General features: G+C 38.6%; 3 protein-coding genes and 4 non-coding genes across 11 annotated transcripts in view; all 7 read right to left on the bottom strand.

The window, feature by feature from the left end:
- Window positions 1-5,240, bottom strand: part of prkcz (protein kinase C, zeta) — a 136,146-nt gene extending 130,906 nt beyond the window's left edge. For 3 of the 4 annotated variants that reach the window (XR_010166565.1, XM_063892644.1, XM_063892654.1), the window contains exon 1: window positions 4,981-5,240. Coding sequence is in view for 2 of the 4 variants with exons in the window: in XM_063892644.1 (XP_063748714.1) it covers window positions 4,981-5,057 (77 nt within the window). In the remaining 2 variants the exon portion in view is untranslated. The remainder of the gene's footprint in view (window positions 1-4,980) is intronic. The other variant, XM_063892660.1, reaches the window with a different exon arrangement.
- A 2,377-nt stretch (window positions 5,241-7,617) lies between these two features.
- Window positions 7,618-15,029, bottom strand: dnase1l1 (deoxyribonuclease I-like 1). 2 transcript variants are annotated; one of them, XM_063906898.1, is made up of 9 exons: window positions 14,804-15,029; window positions 13,090-13,245; window positions 12,169-12,257; window positions 11,992-12,081; window positions 11,513-11,625; window positions 11,302-11,414; window positions 11,025-11,182; window positions 10,381-10,477; window positions 7,618-10,250 (listed from the first exon to the last, which is right to left on the bottom strand). In XM_063906898.1, the coding sequence occupies exons 2-9, from the start codon at window positions 13,234-13,236 to the stop codon at window positions 10,119-10,121; spliced, it is 939 nt and encodes a 312-aa protein (XP_063762968.1). In that variant the 5' UTR covers window positions 13,237-13,245; window positions 14,804-15,029; the 3' UTR covers window positions 7,618-10,118. The 2 variants fall into 2 exon arrangements, with proteins under 2 accessions (XP_063762968.1, XP_063763052.1); XM_063906982.1 differs by lacking the exon at window positions 14,804-15,029 and adding an exon at window positions 14,410-14,781.
- A 2,789-nt stretch (window positions 15,030-17,818) lies between these two features.
- rpl10 (ribosomal protein L10) lies at window positions 17,819-21,651 on the bottom strand. The gene is made up of 6 exons (XM_063907109.1): window positions 21,503-21,651; window positions 20,247-20,305; window positions 19,862-19,969; window positions 19,038-19,176; window positions 18,381-18,543; window positions 17,819-18,034 (listed from the first exon to the last, which is right to left on the bottom strand). Exons 1-6 carry the CDS (start codon window positions 21,523-21,525, stop codon window positions 17,879-17,881), a joined length of 648 nt encoding a protein of 215 aa, XP_063763179.1. The 5' UTR covers window positions 21,526-21,651; the 3' UTR covers window positions 17,819-17,878.
- LOC134872588 (small nucleolar RNA SNORA70) lies at window positions 18,124-18,257 on the bottom strand. Its single transcript, XR_010166826.1, has one exon. It is a non-coding gene; the product is annotated as a small nucleolar RNA SNORA70 (small nucleolar RNA).
- Window positions 18,859-18,992, bottom strand: LOC134872595 (small nucleolar RNA SNORA70). The gene has a single exon (XR_010166827.1). It is a non-coding gene; the product is annotated as a small nucleolar RNA SNORA70 (small nucleolar RNA).
- Window positions 19,253-19,386, bottom strand: LOC134872614 (small nucleolar RNA SNORA70). Its single transcript, XR_010166831.1, has one exon. It is a non-coding gene; the product is annotated as a small nucleolar RNA SNORA70 (small nucleolar RNA).
- On the bottom strand, window positions 20,047-20,180 carry LOC134872606 (small nucleolar RNA SNORA70). Its single transcript, XR_010166829.1, has one exon. It is a non-coding gene; the product is annotated as a small nucleolar RNA SNORA70 (small nucleolar RNA).
- Window positions 21,652-23,232: the final 1,581 nt, after the last annotated feature.

The raw sequence follows: 23,232 nt of genomic DNA, 5'->3' as shown, positions 1-23,232 counted from the left end.
GAAGGATAGTAGAGCGAGAAGAAATCTACCTGACAACATGCTGCTCTTTGATCGCTTCCTCTATTCAAGAAAAGTCTGTCACCTCTAGCTCAAATACTGTATAACAGATCCATGGTAACACATGTTAGTGTTTTAATGTTAACCTTATTCTGAGAAGATCCATTACACTGAATTAAAGAATAAAATGTGTGGCCAAAGACGGTCGAGCAGACTCTCAAGACGTCAGTCATGTCAGTATGGAATGCAGAGCTCTATGCTGGATTTACATTATATTTAAGATTGACTACGTTTTTGTTTTCTTGTTTTTCTATTATCCCAGTGTAGAATTTTAATCAAGATATTTCCAGGGTGTCTCCTGTTATGATGTCGTACCCAAAGGGTTTCCTTGATAGACTTTTATCCAGTTTTAAGTGCAATACACGTGTTAGATCTTGTTAGTTTTTTACTCTATATTTTAATCAGAAGTATAAGTCAGAGAAACGAGAAAGAATGAACGCACAGGAAGAACAGGAAGGAGAAACAGTTTCAACATCAAACTGCTTTAATCTGTTTTAGCATTTGAATCAATGGTCAGCTGTTTTGCCCCAATTGGCAGAAAACATGATATTATTTAGTTGCATTTAGCCGGTCAAGGCTGCAGATGCAAATGAAAAACCCCAAATACAAATGTTTTGGAAATGATTTGAGAAAATAGGTTCAAACCAATCTGATAGATATAAAAATAAATCGATTTTGTGGGTTTTCAATCTCTAATCTACTTGTTTGCTAACCCCTGAAATGTGTCTGAGCACACAGTATTAAAATGTCAAGTAATGTCTTATCAGATGTATAATTGTGATCACCTTATCTTAGATCAGATCCAAATGTATTTTATCACAGCAATAAAGTTCTTGTATGGCTTATTGTGTTAGGACAGCATTTGACTTTAGAGGAGTTTGAATCCTTTAGTCAAAAAACATTAAATGGTTCTGTAAAAAAGCTAAGTATATCTTAGGTTAGATTTGGTATTCCTACTGAAACTGGAGCTGCTTCAGGAACGTTTTATCCAGTGGCTACGCACGAAAAATAGGCACCTATTGCTCAGTGTATGGAATTCAAATCCTGCAAAAAATATTTGGATATTAATGTTAAATGGATCTACACTAACACCCCAAAGTCATTAAAGAGGGTTATACTTTAAAATGATATAAAAACTGACATGATCAGTCTCATATTAATTGGACCAAATGACCCACACTCAGTTTGGAGTCAGTAAACTGCACATTGAGAGGCAGCAACATGTCAACCATGAAGAGATCAGTCCTGTAAACACTGCATCTCCAACAGAAGTTAATGTTGTGTGTCCATCAGTGACCTGAATATCATATCCACTATAGAGCATTATTTCTCTGTGCTATTTGAAAACCCTTCACTCCCCCAGTATAAAACAACAGAACACGACTTATCCCAATGTTATTTTGAGTTATGAGCTCCTTAAGGCATGCTCACTGGATTAATAAACAATAGAACAAGTTGGCTTTGCATTCTTAGGGCTTGAATATATTACCATTGCTGAGCTCTTAATCATTAGATGGCAGTGTGTGATGCCAGGCTCAGTACGCTGTGGACTCTGTTACTCCACCAAAGATCCAGAAGGCATTCAACAGCATTACTCCACCATGTTAACTAACTGTTTTATGAACTGATTAACTGTTTGCAGCAGGATTTACAAAAAACTACTGGCTCCACTTTAAATGGAATTTTCTGTAAGGGAGTAGGATCAATAAACATCCCAATACATTCTCAATTATATTTCAATGTTTTACATTGTGAGATCTGAGTATGTTTAGTATTGCACTTAGTGTCATGGCAAAGTCTGAAATGATTGGTTAATCAGTCGTTCTGCAGGAAGTTTTTGATCAGATCTATATTTGATTCAACTTTTAACTTATATTTCAAGTAATGTGGCGAAAAGTGTAGTAACTTTATTACCTATTATACTTATAGAGTACCAATTAAGAGGCAGGCAATATTTAAACTGGTTTGTCACAGATATATCTCCAACTCAGCAGATAAATAACAAGAAATTGTAGCACAGAAATGCAAAAATACCGTTGTCAATATTATTTGGAAACAGTGTCCCAAACACATACGTTGCCTTACAGAGCACTTTGCTAATCTCAGGTTCATATGTGTGTTTATGTGTGTATTAATGTTTAAAAAGCACTTTTTTTCTCATACTGCTGGTGCTGCAGCACCTCTTTTCACCTTCTGTCAGATTGGTTAGCTGACTCTGTTGTGATTGATCAACCGCTTAGAGATGTCCTGCCCCGTAACCAATCAAATAATGTCTTGGAGCGCTAGCCAATAGAAGCACCAGTGTAACATAGTGAAGTAACTGTATGTTGTAACTTAATAGCTTAGTTATAAGATTAATGATTTAATCTGTTTATTGATTTAATGCATAGAAAGCTGCTAAAGGTTGTATTACTATTTACAGTTAAAAGGAGAGTTAGAAATCATTATATTTTGTTGTATTCTATCTGATTGATATTGATTTGAGATATGTTTTCTGTTCTATTGCCTAACAAAGGGTTAAGAAACTGAACTACCAGAATGCTTAGCGGCTAAAACAAGAGTTACGCGCGTTTTCCTGAGGATGATAAGTAGTGCCGAGTATACGAAAAATGATTAGCATACATGGAGCTGTTGATTATATGTTTTGTGGTGTTTGCTGAACGTGTAATGGTCGCTACTGATTTCTCTACATAAAGAAGCCTTTGTTTTCATATCCGACGTCCTGCTGTTTATTTTGGAGGTAGTTAATCTACAGTATATCTATGCTACAGTTATTTTAAAGGCCCCCTATTATGCAAAATGCACTTTTTGGTGTCTTGTATACATAAATATGTGTCCCCGGTGTGTAAGGAGACTCACAGTGTCAGAAAATACAACCCTCTCTCTTTTCCTCCTAACCCACATCTCTAAGAACGGGGGTACAAACGAGCTGATCCAGATTTGCTGCCGATATGACGTGATATCGAAAATGTGGGCTGGCTAGACAATTGAACTCCTGGCAACGTCCCGTCCACGTGACACGTCCCAACCTATCGTCCCCAATATACAGTCTTGAGCTGAATCCCCTCTGCAGCCCCTCTGTGTGTGTGTGTGTTCAGCAGGATGTCTGCAGGAGGGACTTAGAGTTGTTGTGTATATAATACATATAATGTCTCTGTTCTAGTGGTAAACACTGAGAAGTGTTTCAGAAATAATGCTGGATGTGGTTTGGAACATAATATGTCGTTTAATCACGGCAGCGTTTAGCTAGTTTCTCCCGGTAGAAAACTCTCTCAGACAGAGATCATGACGCTCCAAAGGGGCGTGGCCAGCAGCAGCTCCAAAGGGGCGTGGCCAGCAGCAGTTACTTCATTTAAAGCTACAGTCACAGAATCAGCACTTCAGGATCAGGGCTGAAATAGAGGGGGATGAGGCATGCTGCAATGGGGGATCTGTTTGGTATTTTGAGCCAAACACTGCACAGACAAGTTATGTATAGATATTGTCCTACAATATATTGTTCAAATATGAAATTACTATAAATCAGTAATGATAAAAATAAACTTACTGACCAAACTTCTATAATATTTTGTAGCATTGTTGCATCTTTGTCAGTTAAGAGCAGTTTTTCAGTTGTGACGGGCGTCTCGATCGCAACAAAGGAAGGTTTCTTAAATCAGCTTTCACTGTACTTTGAATGAAAAGTACACTTGGCAGTTGGCAAAGAGCATTACAGATAGTGGAGCTATGGGCACTCCTTCAAGGACAAAGGTAAAAGTAACCCTTTTAAAATGAGTTAAGATAAATACATTTGTACTAAATGAATTAAGATATAAAAGCTTTGGTTCATAAGATATTCACTTATACATTTGATAAGCAAATGGCATTAATCATTATGTGTCCCAGACCAACAACCTTATAAGCACACAGCTTAAGAAAGAAAATAACACAGCTCATAACCACACCCACATCAAGAAATGTGCTCATACTATTCAACAGCATAAAACAATATTATTGTCATTCTAGAATTTGAGGACATTTTCTAGCCCACCCATCTAGTGCTGTTGAAAAGCAACAAATAAAACATCGAATAAGATATGTACCATGGATGATTGAGCAGGCCATTTTTGTTTACTACCTAAAACAAAACCGAAAACTAGAAAATAAAGCAGGGGAATCAAAACTACAACCCCGGGGCCAACTGCGGCCCATTGTCCATTTTGAATTGGCCCTCTTCTAAAAGTATAATGGAATATGGCCACACCTGAAACTTGTGCTGTTCTTATATTGTACTTCTTAAATATATATATGTAAACAGATATTACACAGTAGTATTCATGTGTTAATAATCCCACTTTTCAAACAAGTTCAATTAGTTAAAGATGAAAACATTTTCTAACAAATCTTAGTTGATAAAAAAAAAGCCCAATATCTTATTTACATAACAAGCTTGAATATACCCTTCATATCTCCCCTTATTATAAGCAATCTGAGGCTTCTGTTGTAAGGGATGAGCTGCCAACAATGTTTGTGACATAATACATGAAACCTTAGGGAGAGCTGGGATGTAGGCTGTTCATTTTAAAGAAAGTATCAAGAATAATGTACCTACATATAATAGATGTTTCTAACCTATAACTTATGAGGTCATAAACCTCACCTTTAATGAGGGGCCCAGCCCTTCTTTTACTTTTCTGTATGTGGCACTCAGTAAAAAATATTCGACACCCCTGAAATAAAGGGGTAAAGTGTTGACGTCTAGATGTCCTCCAATTCACATTTATTCTCATTTTTCTGACAATGTTGAGTTCACAGTGCAGAGTCACTGACTCACTGACATGACATTACTGTACCAACTCCCCCTACAAACACACACACACACACACACATATATACACAGGTGTTCCCCTATCACCGTCACCAGCATTTTAACAGGCTACTTACCCACTGTAGTGAGCTTTAATTTTCACAAACTCCGAGTCCAGCTCCATGATGGATCCGTTAGGCGCGAGCATATGCATGTTACAGTTTGGTGTAACGTTACCTCAGAACTAGCCAAACGTTACCTGAACAGGCCCAAACTAACGGTGACACCCCGACACGTCGGAAGACAATAGTTCCCCTTCACATTACACCACTGGGAGTAAAGTTTCTGACCTAGAAAGAAAACTTGTCGACCTTCTAGGAAGTTTCTTCCGTTAAGTCAACGATAAGAGGCTTCTCTGTGGGAAGAGTTGTCAAGGCAGCGTTTGTAACATTGTGATTTCCGGGTGTTGTGTTTCAAAATAAAACAAATACTACCAAAGGTACTCTCTATTGTTATAAGGGATGAAGATAGCGCTTTTATTCTGAAAGGAAACCCTAACAACTCGTCATAGCCGGAGGATAAACTCTGTTCAGTTTGACACTGTGTTTTATGGCTCACTATGGTTACCGGAATCCAAATTCACCTGTCCCATTGTTTCTACAAATCATATTAATGTAAAAATATGACAGTCCAGACCGATTAATTAATTGAATTTATTGAAGTTAGCCTAATGGTATTTATAAAGGTGTATACTCGACACGAATGACCTTCTTCATGGAATATTTGAGCCCTCTTATTGTAATATCCTGATCATACTCCAGTGTTAGAACTGGGTGTCTTTTTCCATTCCCTGAAATAATGTATTGATATAACGACAACAAGTTTTTGAACACTGTACATCATTAAATGGGGAAAACAAATCAAACATGTCATGGCATTAAGATAGTTCATGGATCCAATGTGGCTCACTAGTCCAATAATGCAGCTGTTAAGCGCCCTCTGCTGGTGGATTATTAAACAACCTGAGGGGAAAATACATTAGTGATTTACCATTAAAACACAGTTCCCTGGAAAAGACATGAGGCTGAGGTTTATTGCATTATTTTTCACCCACGTGAACAATCTACTGTGGTACAAATAGTCCTTCCAAAATTAAAATGATAACAATTCTGTTTTTCAAATGTAAAATTCAGATCGTGTTGAATTGAAAAGCACAAAGTCAATATTAATAATTATGTGTATCTTTAATGTTTGGTACATAATACAATGTTTTGCCATTTAGAATTTTGAACCAGTAAATGTTTTTAAATGTGTACCTCCTCCCCTCCTCTGGCTGATATGTATACATTGTTTGCCTGAAGTAATTATTTAAGGTAGCAATAGTAAAAAGTACTTAGATCTGGTCCTTCTTTTTACTCTATCCATCTCTCTAACAAGCTGCTGAAGCAGAAAGAAAGCACTCTAAAGGGTTGGGAGGGTTACTTTAAAAATGTATTACTTTACAATGACTAATTACCAGTAAAACAATATATCATCAGTAACATGATGTAAGTATTACAATAATAGTAATGTAACCTTATTTCCATTCATTTTGGATAACCACAATATCAAAATGCAATGGCAATAAATAAAAAATAAAATGTCAATAAAATGCGTTTACTTAAGCTTATTATGTAAGTGTATTTTTTTATTTTTTTTATAGAGATTAACAGTACCAGTAATCTGATTACACTTGCAACTGATATGAAATGAAATGACTCCCAAAGCCTGGCTCTCTATTCTAGCCCATGGTGACTATACACATGATGACACATTACTGTAAGTGTAAAAGGTGAGTTGAACCACTCTGATCCCTACCCCCGCTCAGCAGGAGATCCTGCCAAGAGTCCTGCAGGATTCTGTGGTTGACATTGAGTGTGATGAAGTCAGAGGCAAGCGTAATAATATAACACATGAGAGGAACCAGGCAATTCAAAATGCTTTGTATAAAGCATTAAAAGCATTCAAACAAAGCGTGAAAGGCCGGCATTGAAAAGGAGGCTTAAAACAATCATTCCCAATCAAAGGGAATTTTTTAACATGTTAAAACAATCTAAAAACTGAACATTTCAGATATAAAACACAAGAAAAAAAAGGTTACAGTACAGAAATACATTTAGTTATTCGATTAATAAAAGGCACCTTTGTAAATAGTTCCACTCACTCACTCACTCACTCACTCCAACTCTCCCCTTTCAATGTACAACTTCCATAAAAAGGTATGATAATAAAATTCCATTTAAACAAGAAGCTTCAATACAGGTGGAATAAGCAGAAGGTTGTGGTTTGTGTTTCAGTGCACATTCCACTCTACAGTTCATAAATCATTATATTAAATACATTTTCTACTATTGTTATTTTGTGGAAGTGGAAAAGTCAGTGAAAATGTGACATGATGGGATGTTACTCTAACTTCAGCCACTAGAGGTCAGCAGTGTGATGATGTTCACCTTAAAATCTCACAACAGTTTTCAAGCCAAGCTTCCACATTCAGTTAGATTTATCACTGATACAAAGTATAGAAAATATAGAAAAGACAAACAAATAAAGCAAAATAATAAAGATTGTATGTTAAAACATTGCAATAAAAACAATAGTTTGAACTTTGTAACAGGGTAAGGGACGGTGAGATACAAAATCTATTTTTAAAATGTGGAGAAGAATGGACGGAGAATCGGACTACCTTGCACATAAAAACCCCCCAAAAAGCTTGCACAAAGAAACGTTAACTCACAGATGCTCAGAAGGTTTATTTGCACAATAAAAAACATAAAATGCAACGTTTATATAGAAATCAAGAATGTGCATTGTCATCAACTAAATAAAATCCTCCTACTCATCGTGACATCAACAGAAATTGTGCATGTTCTAAATAAAAATAGATTTGATTAGATAGAAGCGTTTATCGTCATTATACAAGTACAATAAAAAAAGAGAAAAGCTACTCCTTTTATCAAAACATTCACAAGAGACATACAACAACAAAGAGACGCAGCATTCATACACCTAAAATAATGAAAGAAAGTGCAGGAAATAACTCAATTAGTAAAGTAAATATGTATGTGTGTGTATAAGAAATTATATAGATTGCACATGTAAGGGTTATTGCACAGGGGAGGAAGAATAAGGGGTGTTAGTGCAAGAGTTCAGTGCCATGATTGCTCTTGGGAAGAAACTGTCTTTGAGTCTGTTTGTCTTTGCTTTTCTACATCTGTAGCGCCTCCCGGAGGGCAGCAGGTCAAACAGGTGAAAACCGGAGTGTGAACAGTCCTTTACAATGTTTGTGGCTTTACTGAGGAAGCAGGAGTTGTAAATATCCATCAGTATCTTGTATCTCAAATCATGACAACCTCCAACCTCTGACATCAGTCGTCTCCCTTTTACATTGCCTCATAGAGTATATGTTGAAGGCTGTTTCAAAATCTTGCGATCCCCTATAGTTTCAAGATACAGATGTAATGGATTACTAGAGTTTACTGAGGATGGTAAAGTTTGAAACAGTTACTTATAGCAGGTGTGGGTAACATTTTGTAAGTGCGTGAGAAGTGCAGAAACAGCATTTACAGAGATCCATATCCTGAGCATAACATGTTCCAACCAGCAAACATTAGCTGAGGACACATACAGATGTGCCCCACCCCACACCCACACACACACCCACACACACACACACACACACACACACACACACACACACACACACACACACACACACACACACACACACACACACACACACACACACACACACACACACACACACACACACACACACACACACACACACACACTGTTCAGAGCCAAACCTGATCCTTCCTTGATCTCAAATAACAAACAAGTTGGCTTTTGTGAGATGTTAAACACAAATACACACACTGGGGTTAAGCTGGACATTACGTTCACTCAGGATTAGGCTCATGATTATAGGTTATGAATGTGACAGCCAGACAGTTTAATTACACCTGCAATGTAATGGACAGACATATTGATAGAAATAGTTCACAGTGTAGAAGAGTCGTTGTTTTGCCTGCATTCCACAACTAAAGAAACGGGATGTTTTACATTTCAATTCATTGAAGCTAGAGATGTAAGTTTGTTGATTCTGTTTTTATATAACAGCTCGTATACAAAGAAAAAACAGAATTACGCATAAGAAAATAAAAATATACAACAAACAGAAACTGCATTGAGGAAAACAAAGAGCAGGAAAAAAAGAGGAAGAGAATACAACAGAAAATAACACATTTCATAATTTTCTGTGTGGTTATTACCCAGTTAGCTTCCTCATTCTCAAGAAATGTCTTCTCTCTCACACTCACACACACACACACACACACACACACACACACACACACACACACACACACACACACACACACACACACACACACACACACACACACACACACACACACACACACACACACACACACACACACACACACACACACACACACACACACACACACACACACAAATATGAACTCATCCAGCTTTTACATTTCATTTCCTGACAACAATGCACATTTGCTTAAAGAAGTCAAAGAGAGTCCAACATCAAATAAAATGTATTCTACATTCCAACTTTAAAATGTCAAATAATGTTTGTGCTTCAATTTCATAATATTGGCAACAACGTCACCTATTCTTCTATATGTTTACAGATTGATAAATGATAATATCACATGTCATTATTTCAGTTGCTTGATTTGCAATGTTGAAGAACTTTAATTATTAATTTAGCTTAATGATTTATGACCTTAAACTGCTTCTTTCATAAATCACCTCTGTACATGAAAACTCTGAGTCACTTAGATTTTAATCCTGGACACAAGAATGTATTATATTATAGTTATTGTTTGCATTATTTTGCTTTTAGAGTGTTTATGATACTGCAGCTGTCGTCCAGTTTGTAGAAGGCGGCTTCAGTATCCTGGAGCAGCTTAATCAGAGCTCATCCTCTCTGCTTTGGAGCAAATTGAGAGGATTAATAAAAGGGTCCAACTTTGCTAAACTGAAAGAGAAAAATCAAGTCCATTAAGTGGAACGGATTATTCAACATTTCCATCATACTGTGATGTGCATCGTACGCCTGTGCAGATATTCAGATGTTGTTTTGTATGTATTTCAGTTTTTCGTAACCCTGAACCTAACATTGTCATTCGTGTGCTCAGTGATATGTGGTGAGTTGGACTCCACATGTCGGAGAATCCTTAAAGTCTCATCAGTTTTGACATCATGTTAACACTTTGAAGACCAGTTGACTGAGGACAAACAGAGACAGGAGCGTCCCGATGCTGAGAGACACTTTGTCTGCAATGCCCTTCAGCCGAACCTCCACCGGGTAGTGGTCGCTCACCTCCAGTGCCTGCACAAAAAACACACAGGAAACTCAGCACACATCAGAGGAACACACACACACACACACACACACACACACACACACACACACACACACACACACACACACATACACACACACACACACACACACACACCTGTTCCTCTGAGAGTCTGTAAGCCTCCTGGAAGTTGAACGGTCCGGCTGAAGAAGGCACAATGGCTCTGGCAAACTTCTCCCCGTGCACAACGATCCTGTGTCACAGAGAACAACATACACATTTCCCTGATGTTTACTCATTTTTCTCCAATAGAAAGAGCACGTCAACGACCTGAGGCATCATAAAACATGATATTCTTAAAGCAGTTGCAGGGACTGGTGTTGCTAATGGAGCCCAGGTCAATTAAGCTAAACTGACTTTTCTTCAGCACTTTTGTCATTGTCCAGATTTGACTCCTATAGATGAACAGGTTATTGGTTTTATACACATGAATGTCATTCACATTGCCAATTATTCTTAATAAACAAGCGTGTGCTTCAGCTTTTTGGACTGTAGGCCTCCACTCTTAGGCCATATAGTAATTTTATAAAAAGCAGTCCTATTGATTTGAAGGCTGGGATGGAAAGCTTATTTCCAGTGAGTTCTGATTAAAAAATTGAAAATTGTCACAGCCTGTGTGCAAAAACACACCCTTCAGTTATATTCCTGAGACATAATCCATAGGTACATCACATTGAAAAGCTTATAGCCTGTAGTAAAATGTCCTGGGTCTGTTGGGACCTCCAGGAGTGTGAGCTCACCTGTCGTAGGTGCAGGAGGTGGAAAATTTCACAGTGGTGTCGGTCTTCTCTGGGATCAGCCAGAAGAGGTTCCTCCCTGTGATCAGCCTCACGTTCTTCCTGTTCTTCTTAGCCAGGTAGCCGCAGTCAGCGTTGAAATCCCCGAGAAGCATCACGTTCTGCACACACACACAGAGAGAGACAGAGAGAGAGAGACAGAGAGAGAGAGAGAGAGAGATGGTGAGGCTACAGAATCTGTATAGACTGAAGTTTCCATTAACATTCAGCGATCTTTTACCTCAGTGTCCCACATCTTCCTCACATGCTGCAAAACGTCATAGAGTGCATCGAGCTCTTTAGTGGTGTTGGTTGGAGTGGTGTGCTGAGGTATGAGGACAAACTCCTTTATATCTGAAGATATGGGAGGGGGTTTGGAGGAGAAGGTTTATAAGCCTCAGCAAAAACATGTCTTTAATAACCTCAGAAGGTAATCTTGTGTCAGGGCTCACCTGTTTTGGGCGCTTTGAAGCGGACAACGAACGGTTCTCTGGAGAAAGCATCGACGTCTCCTTGACGATCATCAGGGTACTGGTACTGTCCAGTCACTGACACGGTGTCAGTCCTGTACACATTCACAGAATGAGGCAATTTGTTTTTATTTATTTATTTATTTGAAACAGTTCATTTTTAAGAATTCTTTTAAGGGAAGTCATTTGTTTTTATTAAAAGAAGAGGTGAATTATGGTCATTTTTGGAGAACTAATTCATATTTAAAGAGTAAGGTGATTCTTAGAAAATGATGATATTATTGAAAAATGTTGTGATTTTTCCAAAATGACATCCATTGAAGAGATTTTTTTTAAAGAAAAGTCTTAGGAAGTGTTTTTCCAAAAAGTAATCTTTGTATAAAAAAAATTGGTATATCGCCTTGGCATATGTGTTTGTGAATTGCGCTGCAGACTAACACGCGTGTCCCATAACAGCTCACCTGTAAACGAACACGTACTGCTCCTGGTACGAGGAGGTCCTGCCCAGCCGCTCACTGGCCACAAAGGCATAGTCATGATCAGGGTCGTACCTGAACAATAAGAGACAGAAGAAACACTGTTGGTACTGCCGTCTGTCACAACACTGTAACTATGTGACAACAGTTGTGTGTGCTGACTTGTTGAGGCGGTCAAGCAGCTTTGGTACCGCTTTCCCTTTCGCGTCTCTCACTTCCTGCAGCAAAGACACGTCACAGCGGGTGATGATCTACAAAACGGCATAGCAGTAAGGAGGAGATTAGCATTGTAACACACTAAAGTGAATAGCATTGTATTTATTAAATATGAATACCATGGTAGAATAACACTTGGATTAAGAGAGCTGTATGAATTGATGCCGCTCTGGATTCAGTACGTTAAATCTTCAGGCCTCAGTGCTCTGTTCAACTTATTACTGGGATCTGAATTTTGGTTAGGCTGTTTACATTCATTTTTTTTTATTATTTTAGCCACTCTCAGATTCCAGTGTGAAATGGTTAGGGTGATGAACTAACCCACATGTGCAAAAGAACAATAACAAAGTTTGCACGCAGCAGATGATTAGAACAAAGAGGGACACCGTTTGTTTAATTATGGCTTTATGTGTAGCAAAAGCTGCTTGTTCTGTATAGAGGTGTTTGTATTTCCAGAGAACAATTTGCATTTATTCCAATATGTTTGAAGTGAGAAAATTGGAATAGGAATTTTTAATTGGAAAATGGAATTGGAACTTTATTTGATCTGTATTGAGAAAAAAACGTTTTCTCAGTTAACCAATACTTATTTTGTTTACAGATTATACCAAATAAGTAATGCTGCAAATTACAGTTCAAACACCGAAGATTTAATTTATATTTATAATTAAGGGGAAATTGTACTGTAAATTGACCTCAGCTGAAATCACTCATGCTTACTTTCTGGTGCTAAAAACATCAGGCATGTGGAGATTGGTTGATACCAAACATTGGATTTATCTTTATATTTTATTATTTATATATGATGCATTAAAAAGTTATCTCAAAAGGCTAAATTGAAGTTAAAGACATCCGAGTAATTCTCACCCTGGCAAGAGTATGCACCACATTGCTCTTCTTGACCTTGGAATCCCCAAAGTGATGGAGGTTAAAGGCACAGATTTTGAAACCTGAAGCCACCTGAACGCCACACACACACAGGAGGAAGGAGAAGAGGAGGAGAGAGGACTTCATGGCACAGAGCTGCGAGAGACAGAAACATGTGTGGAGAAAGCACACTTTTTAGCTACATTTACACGTGACGCGCCTCGTCCCTCCACCAACCAAACACTTTCTCCTAAACCTGCCGCTCTATTTAAGCTGCAGAACTGCCTGCCTCTGCAGTCTTTCACAACTAGGATATGTTTGAGTTGTCTGGCTTAACTAAACCTAACAAACGGGATCTCGGTAATCGGTCCTACTACGCTGGTTATCAACTCGGTACGTCAACCCAGGGTTTCTCTGTCCGGCTATGAGCGCGTTCGCGTGAAAGGGGCGGGGTTAGCAACATTTGACCAATCACAAACCCGGAGAGGCGTACTTACAGCGGAGCGTCATACGTCATGAATGAAAAGCAAACTATCATGTTAGACAAAAAGGAAGTTAAACTTTAAACATACATTATTTAAACACTTGATCCAGGAAAAAAACAACATAGTTGCAGCTAGAGGTGCAGGAAGAACAGCTGGTTTTAAAACTACAGACTGTTTGAATCAAGGGACAACCTCCGGGGCTGAGCAGCGAAACACATACGGAGGTGCCAAAAACTGCAGTTCATCGAATGGCCGCGTGGCCTGGCTCCAAAACAGAGCAATTTACTTAGTGCCAATTTTTACAGCAGAAATAAACTTGTTTACAGCGTGGTACAAAAATTGCTTTTGGTCTCTATAGCTAATTTCCCTATTCATGACAACTGTGAGGAGGGTGAATTTCTATATAACTCTCCCGTTTTAATTATATCAAGGCTTAAAGTTATGCATAATTAAGGGCGTGGTCACTTTGATTGACAGGTTAGTGCCCCCCCCCACACACCCACATACACATATCACACACACATCATACAGATACAAGAGATTGTTTTTTTTTTTCATAACACACACACACACACACACACACACACACACACACACACACACACACACACACACACACACACACACATATCACACACACATCATACAGATACAAGAGATTGTTTTTTTTTTTTCATAACACACACACACACACACACACACACACACACACACACACACACACACACACACACACACACACACACATCATACAGATACAAGAGATTGTTTTTTTTCTTCATAACACACAGTCACTAAAGCCCTTCTTATCCCACCAGAAACTGAAAACACAGACCTGCAGGTCAAAGGTCAGCAGACGCTTCGGATGCCACTCTGCTCACTTTAGGATATTCAGGGTCAGGGGTTAAACACGCATGAAATCGTGGAAAATATGAGGAAACTCATATTGAGGAGGACTTGTGATTTGCTACAAACCTGTTGAACTGTGAGTCATGTCACCATTTAATGTAAAACACTAAAAAGAAAACACTTCTACTCTTTCTTCACAGCCGATCACAAACAGAGAAGAAGATCCAGATAATTGTAATGTTCTCTCTGTTTCTGTCTTCCTCAAAATGCACTCAAACACACACACAGGTTTCTGTCACATTCCCCAGTAAGATTTGTACCCATGATTCAGTATTTTTTGAAGGCTAAAAGTTAGTCAAACTACAACAACAGCGACTCACCAGCTTGTAACTTCGCGACTGGTGTTGTCTGTCAGTTCCTCTCTAGTGAAACCTGAAGCTGGTTCGGTGAGACTGCTTCCTTGTGGGAGGGACCAGTTGTTTCACTACAAGTCTAACTGCAGGCTAGAGTACAAGTTATGCTGGCAACAGAGTCTCTTCTGTTAATGAGTCAAAAGATCAGGCATTTATTATTATGTGTTCACCTTCAAGGCTGGACTCTCTTTGTGACGTTCATATGAAGATAGTTCAGCTCTGAGGGAGAAAACAAGTGATTAATGAGAGAATCAGGAGTAGATATGACAGGTGGTTTATGTAAAGGGGATTTTACAGTTTCTAACCAATAAGTTTCACTTCCACGTGAAACCTAATTCTTATTCTCTAGAAGACTCTTATTACCCAGGGGTCAAAACACAATTTTGGGGGGGAATCAGACATGGAATGTTGTAAAAGGTTGTCCCGGTCAGCTAGCTACTGGAAAGCTACAGCGAGGGTTCAAACAATGCAACCCCTATATGAAAAATATATATAAATATATTTATATATATATATCACACTTTTGATGGTTAAGAGTGAAGAAAATATGACATTAATTAAAAACTGGAGGGAGAAGGATTTCTAGTGTGCGCTTCACTCCTCCTGTTCAGTTTTGAAAAATGGGCGTGAAGGAAAAGGCTGGAGGGAAACAGGTTGAGTCAGTGTCTCTGAATATACCCTCTTACTGATGTTCTTATTTTTATAACAAGTACAACTGAAATAAAAAATGCTTTCCGATTAACAAATCCTCACAATGCCATGTGGTTTTATAATCATTCAAAAATCAGTCATTAAATGACTAAAATGGCTTTAGAGTATATAGCATGTCTAGGCTGGTGTGACAGCTGTGCCAAAATAAGGAAATACATTTTAGTATCACATATTCTTACCAGTGCATTAATAAAAATGGGTTTAAGAGGTTTTATTGCATCAAATGTATCAAAATGTGAGACAGTTTTGTCTTTTAATTATATAATGGCACCTTGACTTTGAAGAAAATTATAATAAAGACAAAAATAAGTAGTTGTGGCCTTTTATTTTTTTTACCAAAACAGTAAAAGCTCATGTTTAATATGGTTGATTATATGGGTTCTTTCCTTGCTGAGTACCAGGATCCTTGCCTTAGGCATGGAGGTGACAGGAGCAGCAGTTAGGTCCTTAAATGTAAATTTGAAAATAAAAATGTAGTTTCACACAAATATGACAAATTTCCATATATCTTTTAGTAAAAACTTTAAATGAAAAGCAATATTGTTTTTCTCATATGGGCATTCAAGGACCAAATTCAAATAATAGTTTTGAAAGATTCAAAACATGTTGTAACCCACTTTACAGTAGACAGTGAAAAGCTAACTTACAGTTACATTAAACATTTGATTAAGATTTGAAAAAAAAGAGAAGAGATCACTAGCAGGCTTACAGTGTTAGTAAAACCTAAAAGATCATCTAGTGTTTGTTGTAAAGGATCAGATGTTCTCTCTCCTCTGTCAGCTGTTCTGTTCTGTAGGCTAATACTTTAAGAGTGAATCTATTCTTTCTTTGGTTCATTGGTTCTGTTTTTATTCAGCAGGTGAACCTACAGTATATGTTGATAAAATAGTGTGTGTGAGCTTAACTGTGAGTGTTAAACTAAAACGTAGCATTTTCTCTCAGCTCAGATTTGAGTCCTGCTTTTTTAAACTGTAGTGTGTGCTCTTGTGTTTCAGTGTTGGTGTATAGGCTGCTGCCTGAATATGCTTCATGAAAGCCAGCTTTTCAATAAAATCATTTCTGATCCTAAATATCTTGGTTCCTTTTTTAAGGTCAGTGTTTGTTGTCTTACATAATAACCTTAAGGAAAAAAAACATCCTATTGATATTTATTTTCACTTTATCTGCATGGCATTTGATAGTAAGGTAAAAGTAACAGTAAGTAATGAGGTTACATTTCTTATATATTTTTTTTTAACTCAGAATAGGTTATCAATGACTAACCCTAACCCAAAATGTCTGTGTTCATCAAGCTCGGGTTGTGTTTGTGAAGTTAGTTTTTAATTCAACATGTTTATGCATGATGTTCACAGGGCCTAAGCATATATGGCATAAAGTTGTATTTATTCAGTCGTGTAGTCAATATGTCTCCCACTGTACCTGCAGCCGTACTCTCTAAGCAGCGTGGTTGTCTTCCTAAATCCTGATAAATTCTCGTTCACAGCCTTCCTTAACCCCATGACGTTTTTCACGGAGGTTACGGAATAGTGGTTAGGAAGACATTTTTATTAACACAACCACAGCCTGTCACTTATTTAATCCACTGCACCATGAATCATCATGGACCAGCTATCACTGAAGGTCTTAATGTCAAAACAAGCCCTCCATTTAATATGGAATACCACATAAGAACCCTTCAAAAAGGTTTGCAAAAAACTCAGTTTAAATGTTGCATCAAGACTTGACTCATTTTGAATTAAGCTAACATTTTTAGGATTATTATATTTCAATAGGGATCATCTGGTATGGTAAAAATGTAGAATATGAACTTATTTGCAATTGTCTAACAGGGAATGGATTGTGTTCTGAACCTGATTTCTATAAAGGTTTGGTTCTTTAAAAATGTGAATTATCCTCATACCTTTAGATAAATCATTCAGTTCAAAATCTGACACCTAGCTAAATGCTGACATGTCAGTATAACTTTACAGCTACTGAACTGAGCCGATTTTCAAATATTCAGCTCTTCACGGTCCATTTTATGCATCGTTTTAGTATGGCCACTGAACTGTACTCCATCAGAAGGAAGATAGTCAGACTCCCACCTTGTTCATTAACTACTCCAAGTATGGCTCAAACTGTGCAGATTGTAAATCCCCTTGAGGCAAACTGTTCACTTAGATGCATGGCAAAATAAATAAACTGAATATTTTGTAAACATTACCTGCCCCACAAATAAAGATTATGTACTGTAGGAATCCAGAGAAATAAATCAGAGCCATGGCCACGATATCTTTTTTTAAATCAAACCGACTTTTATTGTTAGTCTGTGTTGTCAGGAAGCCTGCAGCTTTAGTTGGCGTGCAGTTTCTTCCAGCGGGTCAGGGGGCCGTTGTTGGGAATGTACTTCACTCCACAGCCGTCTGAAATCACACGCTTCTCAGCCATCATCTCATCGAAGTCGCAGGCATTGAATTTGGTGAAGCCGTACTTCTTGGAAATATGGATCTGAAGGAAAGGGCAACACTGTCAGTTCAGACTTCCCATAAATAAAGGCTAACCACATACAAATGAATACATCCTTTGAGAGCATTGTGTTTTGTGTCAGTGGTCCCTTAAAGCACTCAGCACCTCCCAGCTGAGTTCATACACAACCAAAGAGTCACTGTCTGCAGCCTTTGCACACCGGGAATGCATTGACAGCACAACCGGTCGGCTTAATAAGCTGCAGAGGCGAGTCATGACACCATTAGGGATGCATGTTGACTCGGCTGATATTTTAGCCACGATACAACATATTCCAATTGGTCCTGAATATTGACCTTATAACTGTGAGGTGTCAGTGCTAACTCACCTTCTGGCGACCGGGGAACTTGAACTTGGCTCTGCGCAGAGCCTCAATAATGTGCTCCTTGTTGGCAGCCTTGGTACGCACAGACATGATCACCTGACCAATGTGCACACGGGCCACGGTACCAAGGGGTTTACCGAAAGCACCGCGCATTCCAGTCTGGAGCCTGATGAGTAGATGTAGACCAAAGCAAAGGGAGTTAATAATTATATCTCAACAAATTAGTGCACCACTTTAACAGGCACAGCCAATCTAAATTCCAATTGAGCACATCCTTTATTTTGAAGGCTCACTAGCTCGCTAAGTTTATTCTATTACATGTCATTTTAGCTAACGGTTTTTATCCAAATTTAGTAACAAACACTTTAATACTGAGGTGTCTACAGGAGCAATTTAGGGTTCAACATCTTGCTCAAGGCCACTTCAACAGTTTGACCAGGCTGCCATTTTAACCAAAGCAGTAAACACCTCAATTGATACAATTTGTCTCAGTGGTCCCTTAAAGCGCTCAGCACCTCGCAGCTGAGTTCATACACAACCAAAGAGTCACTGTCTGCAGCCTTTGCACACCGGAAACGCACCGAGAGCACAATCGGTCGGCTTAATAAGCTGCAGGGATTTCAAAAGCCGTTATAGACCGTTTCTTCCATTCAGACTCACCTATCAGCTCCAGCACAGGACAACATTTTGTTGATGCGGATGACGTGGAAGGGATGCAGGCGCATACGGATGTGGAAACCATCCTTACCGCAGGTCTTCACCATGTACTTGTTGGCACAGATACGTGCAGCCTCCAGAGCTGCACAGGGGGAGAGAGGGGAGGGGTGAGTCAGACTATGCAATTCAAACTTTGAGAGCAAATCAGATGGATTTATTTTTGTCTCAGTGGTCCCTTAAAGCGCTCAGCACCTCCCAGCTGAGTTCATACACAACCAAAGAGTCACTGTCTGCAGCCTTTGCACACCGGAAACGCACTGACAGCACAACTGGTCGGCTTAATAAGCTGCAGGGATCTCAAAAGCAAAATCTGTTATGGACCATTTCCATTTGTACTCATTTGAAACTGATATTCAGCTTTTTCTTGAGAGGACGGTTTAAAATGTTAACAGAAGTATAAACAGGTAGATGTTAACACTGACTTGAAGGCATGTTAAACTGCATTACATAAATATTGAGCAGCTTTTCTCCCTTTGACCCACTCTGCAATCCAATCCTTAACTTTACTGACAAAATAGAAATAGTATACACCTGAACATCTAGATAATAATGTTTGCCATGTTAACTCGTGCACTACTCAAGACCCTTGAAGGTTAAAATAAATCAGTGTTTTTCTCCAAATCACAAACTTAACTCCAATTACTTTACTAAATGCTGGAGCACTGCAGTGGAAGGAATTCTTGTTAATTTAAGGATTAAAGTAGTTAATTATTTTAGAACTTTAGACCGAAGGTTTTATGTCCAATGTATCTGTGTTGGCTCCTCACCTTCAGAAGACAGCTGCTCGTACTCATCTGACACCATGTGGCCACACAGGGGGAACTCATCAACCTTAGCTTTCTTCCTGCCCAAGTCGAAGATCCTGATCTTGGGATCTAAAAACAGAAAATAACTTGGTAAAAAGGTTTGAAATGACGCAATCACAAATTTGAAAGCAATTCAGATGGATTTATTTTGTCTCAGTGGTCCCTTAAAGCGCTCAGCACCTCCCAGCTGAGTTCATACACAACCAAAGAGTCACTGTCTGCAGCCTTTGCACACCGGAAACGCACTGACAGCACAACTGGTCGGCTTAATAAGCTGCAGGGATTTCAAAAGAAGACTTTGGCAACAAGCAATCACTTTAAACTCTGAAAGAAACAAACAGCTTACCAGGCACACCCCTGCAGAAGCGGGACTTGGGGTATGGCTTGTTCTTGCAGTAGCGATAGCTGTGGAGACAGACAGAGTTCCACTTACCTACACAAGTCAGTGTTTGATTGTTACTGCGACTTATTCATTAATACTTTTTAATTAATACTTTAAGTGCCATTTGGAAATTGCTTTAAACAAAAGCAACTTGGATACAGTCAGACATGCCTACGGGAGCCAATTGAGGTAAAGTATCTTGCCCAAGGATACTTCAACGTGTTAACTGCTGGGGATGAACACACCGACCATCCTGATTGGCAGATGCCCATTTACCATCAGTCGCTTTATTGATGAATCTGTTTAAGCTTACTTTATCACAAACTCCATAGATGCCTTATACAGCTTTAAATAATTGTAGTCGCATTTTGACTCACTCCCAAACAGCAAGACTATAAAGATTATATTATATGTTTTTCAAACAGGAGCGTGGTGACTTGCTAGGCACTACTCAGTGACAGGAACCACATTGTGTTCCATTGAGCATTTTCTGCTGTGTGACAAACAATGGCTCCTGAACTTATTTCGGTTTTTTTTGTGGCAACAATTCAGTTCTATGAAACGGGAACACATATGGTTTCTACAAGTTGTAAAGATGTATTCGTTATTAGACTGAAAGGAAATGACTGACAATAGAATAGCAACAGCTTTATGTAAGAATAACACTGCATAGGATTTTTTGTCATGACGCTAAGGGCCATCAAGTCAACATTACAGTCCAGTTTTCGCATGAAACAGCATTTATGTCACAGATAAGCTTTCTGATAAGAGTAATAACAGGCTTATAATTCTGATACACTTTTGACATTGATTTACCCATTAACTACATTATAACTTATATCGATAATGTTAAAGTGGTTTACTAGAGGAGAAACTGACGTGCATTAACACATCAAAGTGTACTCTGTTTGATATTGATGTGCTTGCGCTAGCTTCATGCTAACTGGCGTTAGCTCATGAAGCCTTCAACAAGTTAACATTAGAGCTTTGCATTCGTGAAAGTGCGTTTAACACTGTGGGTAAAGACAGGAACTGAATGTCTACACATGCCGTGTAGCACAGATATGTTTTCAGATTATACAATAAGAAGCGTTTAGGTGTGGCGACACGGCTAGTAGGTTTCCTAGCATGGTGCACATGGTGCTAACAGAGCCGCTGCCATTTTCCTCCGAGTGAGACTAAACCGGACCGGCAAAGAAAAGATGTAAGAGAGGACTTACCAGCGGGCTGGACGGCGGCCCATGGTTGCAATCTATGAATCAACAAATAAGAATGTGGTTTTAGTACAAACGAGACCAGTACAGTTTAATAGTAACTTTAAATCAGTCTATTTAACCGAGAGCCGGAGAAAACACGCTCCCACCACGTACTCACCTAATGGAGGAAAGGAAGACAAGTAGACTTCCGCTGCGTCATAAGAGCGGTGCCTGTGCGGAAACATATTTTATATTCACTAACTCATTATTTTTGCTTCGAAATTAAATTAACCATATATAAAGGCGCTAATATAATTAATATAAACAAATATCGTGTTGTAAAAATTATTTAACTCTCAGTTATCTTTCTTAAACTGAATGCTGGGAATTGTAGTTTTATTCAAAAGGCCCTGGGAGACTGCAGGGCGACGTGCCCCTTACACCCATCAAATCAGGAAAGTTATACTATACGACTTTTTCCCACAGTATAAAATATGGACCTACTGTTTGATTCCTTGCAACACAATGATACAAATAGTGTAAACAGCTATCCCTAAAATGAAACATACGCCCATGCATAGGTAAACAAGGGCCTATATAAAAGCAAATAATGGGATAAACATGAATAAAATTGACCTTTATTCCATCTCCTTTTCAGACTTACAAGATATAGTCTTCTAGATTCAAAGAAAGTACTGTAGAAAACATATAAAAGCCTATAATAAACTAATAAAACAGCATAACAACAATAAAGCAGCAACATTTTATGATGTATTGATAATGCAATGTGAAAAATTAGATATCCTTCTGCCACTTAAAACTGGATCAGGGAATATTAGTTAACTTACCGTGGACTATAGACATTTTAAACATCCAATAACCCCTAAGTATTCATAGTAAACAGACTCTGTATTCATAAACAGAAGATGCTTTATAGACATCAGAGTATTATTTTTTGTGTGAACCCACCCTTCACTGTTGCCTGCCCATCCAGGGAGGGAGATGTCCTTCGTCCACATCCTTATGTTTCAGATCCTACGAGACTCCTAATGCACTCTACAAAATGGCCTTTAGGTGACACTATTGTACCATATATGTATGAAGTCCCTGATTCTCTGTGCCTAATTTAAAAAAAAGGAGCAATGAGCTCATAAATGAACTCTTGATAATACAGAACAAATGTTGCTCTCTAGCTGGGGAATGTGAGGAATCCTAACCTTGTTCGGACATCTGCTCTAACGTCACTGAACATAACACGGTTAGTTAAACATCCTGAAAGATTTGTGAGAGTTATTTATATGTCTGATAAGTCCTATTTGAAGCACTCACATCTCTTGGATTTTAGTTTGCTTAAGAAGCTGCTGTTTAAGCTCTAAAAATGTTTTGTGAATTCATAGTCAGTTATCTAGGAATTAACCTGTGTGAATAAACACTTATTACGGAGTCTACAAATGATAAAATGATATCCTTGTACAAACACAACCACTTCACCCCCGCTCTGATTAGGAAGTGGCCACTCCTTGGTGTGTGGATATGTCAGTGAGGAAGGCCATTTAACTCTGACTGGATCCCTGCACAGCCTCATGTGAAGGTCATCTATCAGCTTGGCAACAACACCCCCCTATCGTCCCGTCCTTCCGTTTCTAAATCTCCTCCAGACTTTGCTGTGTCTGAGCTCAACCCCGCTGAAGGGCAAGATGACTGTGAGACGATGGAAAGGGAGCAAGGACCAAAAATGGTCCTACAGTGTGACC

The sequence above is a fragment of the Eleginops maclovinus genome, chromosome 1, assembly GCF_036324505.1.
Source record: "Eleginops maclovinus isolate JMC-PN-2008 ecotype Puerto Natales chromosome 1, JC_Emac_rtc_rv5, whole genome shotgun sequence".
Taxonomy (NCBI): domain Eukaryota; kingdom Metazoa; phylum Chordata; class Actinopteri; order Perciformes; family Eleginopidae; genus Eleginops; species Eleginops maclovinus.
Note: the sequence above shows the minus strand (reverse complement) of the source record. Positions and strands in the feature narration are given on the sequence as shown.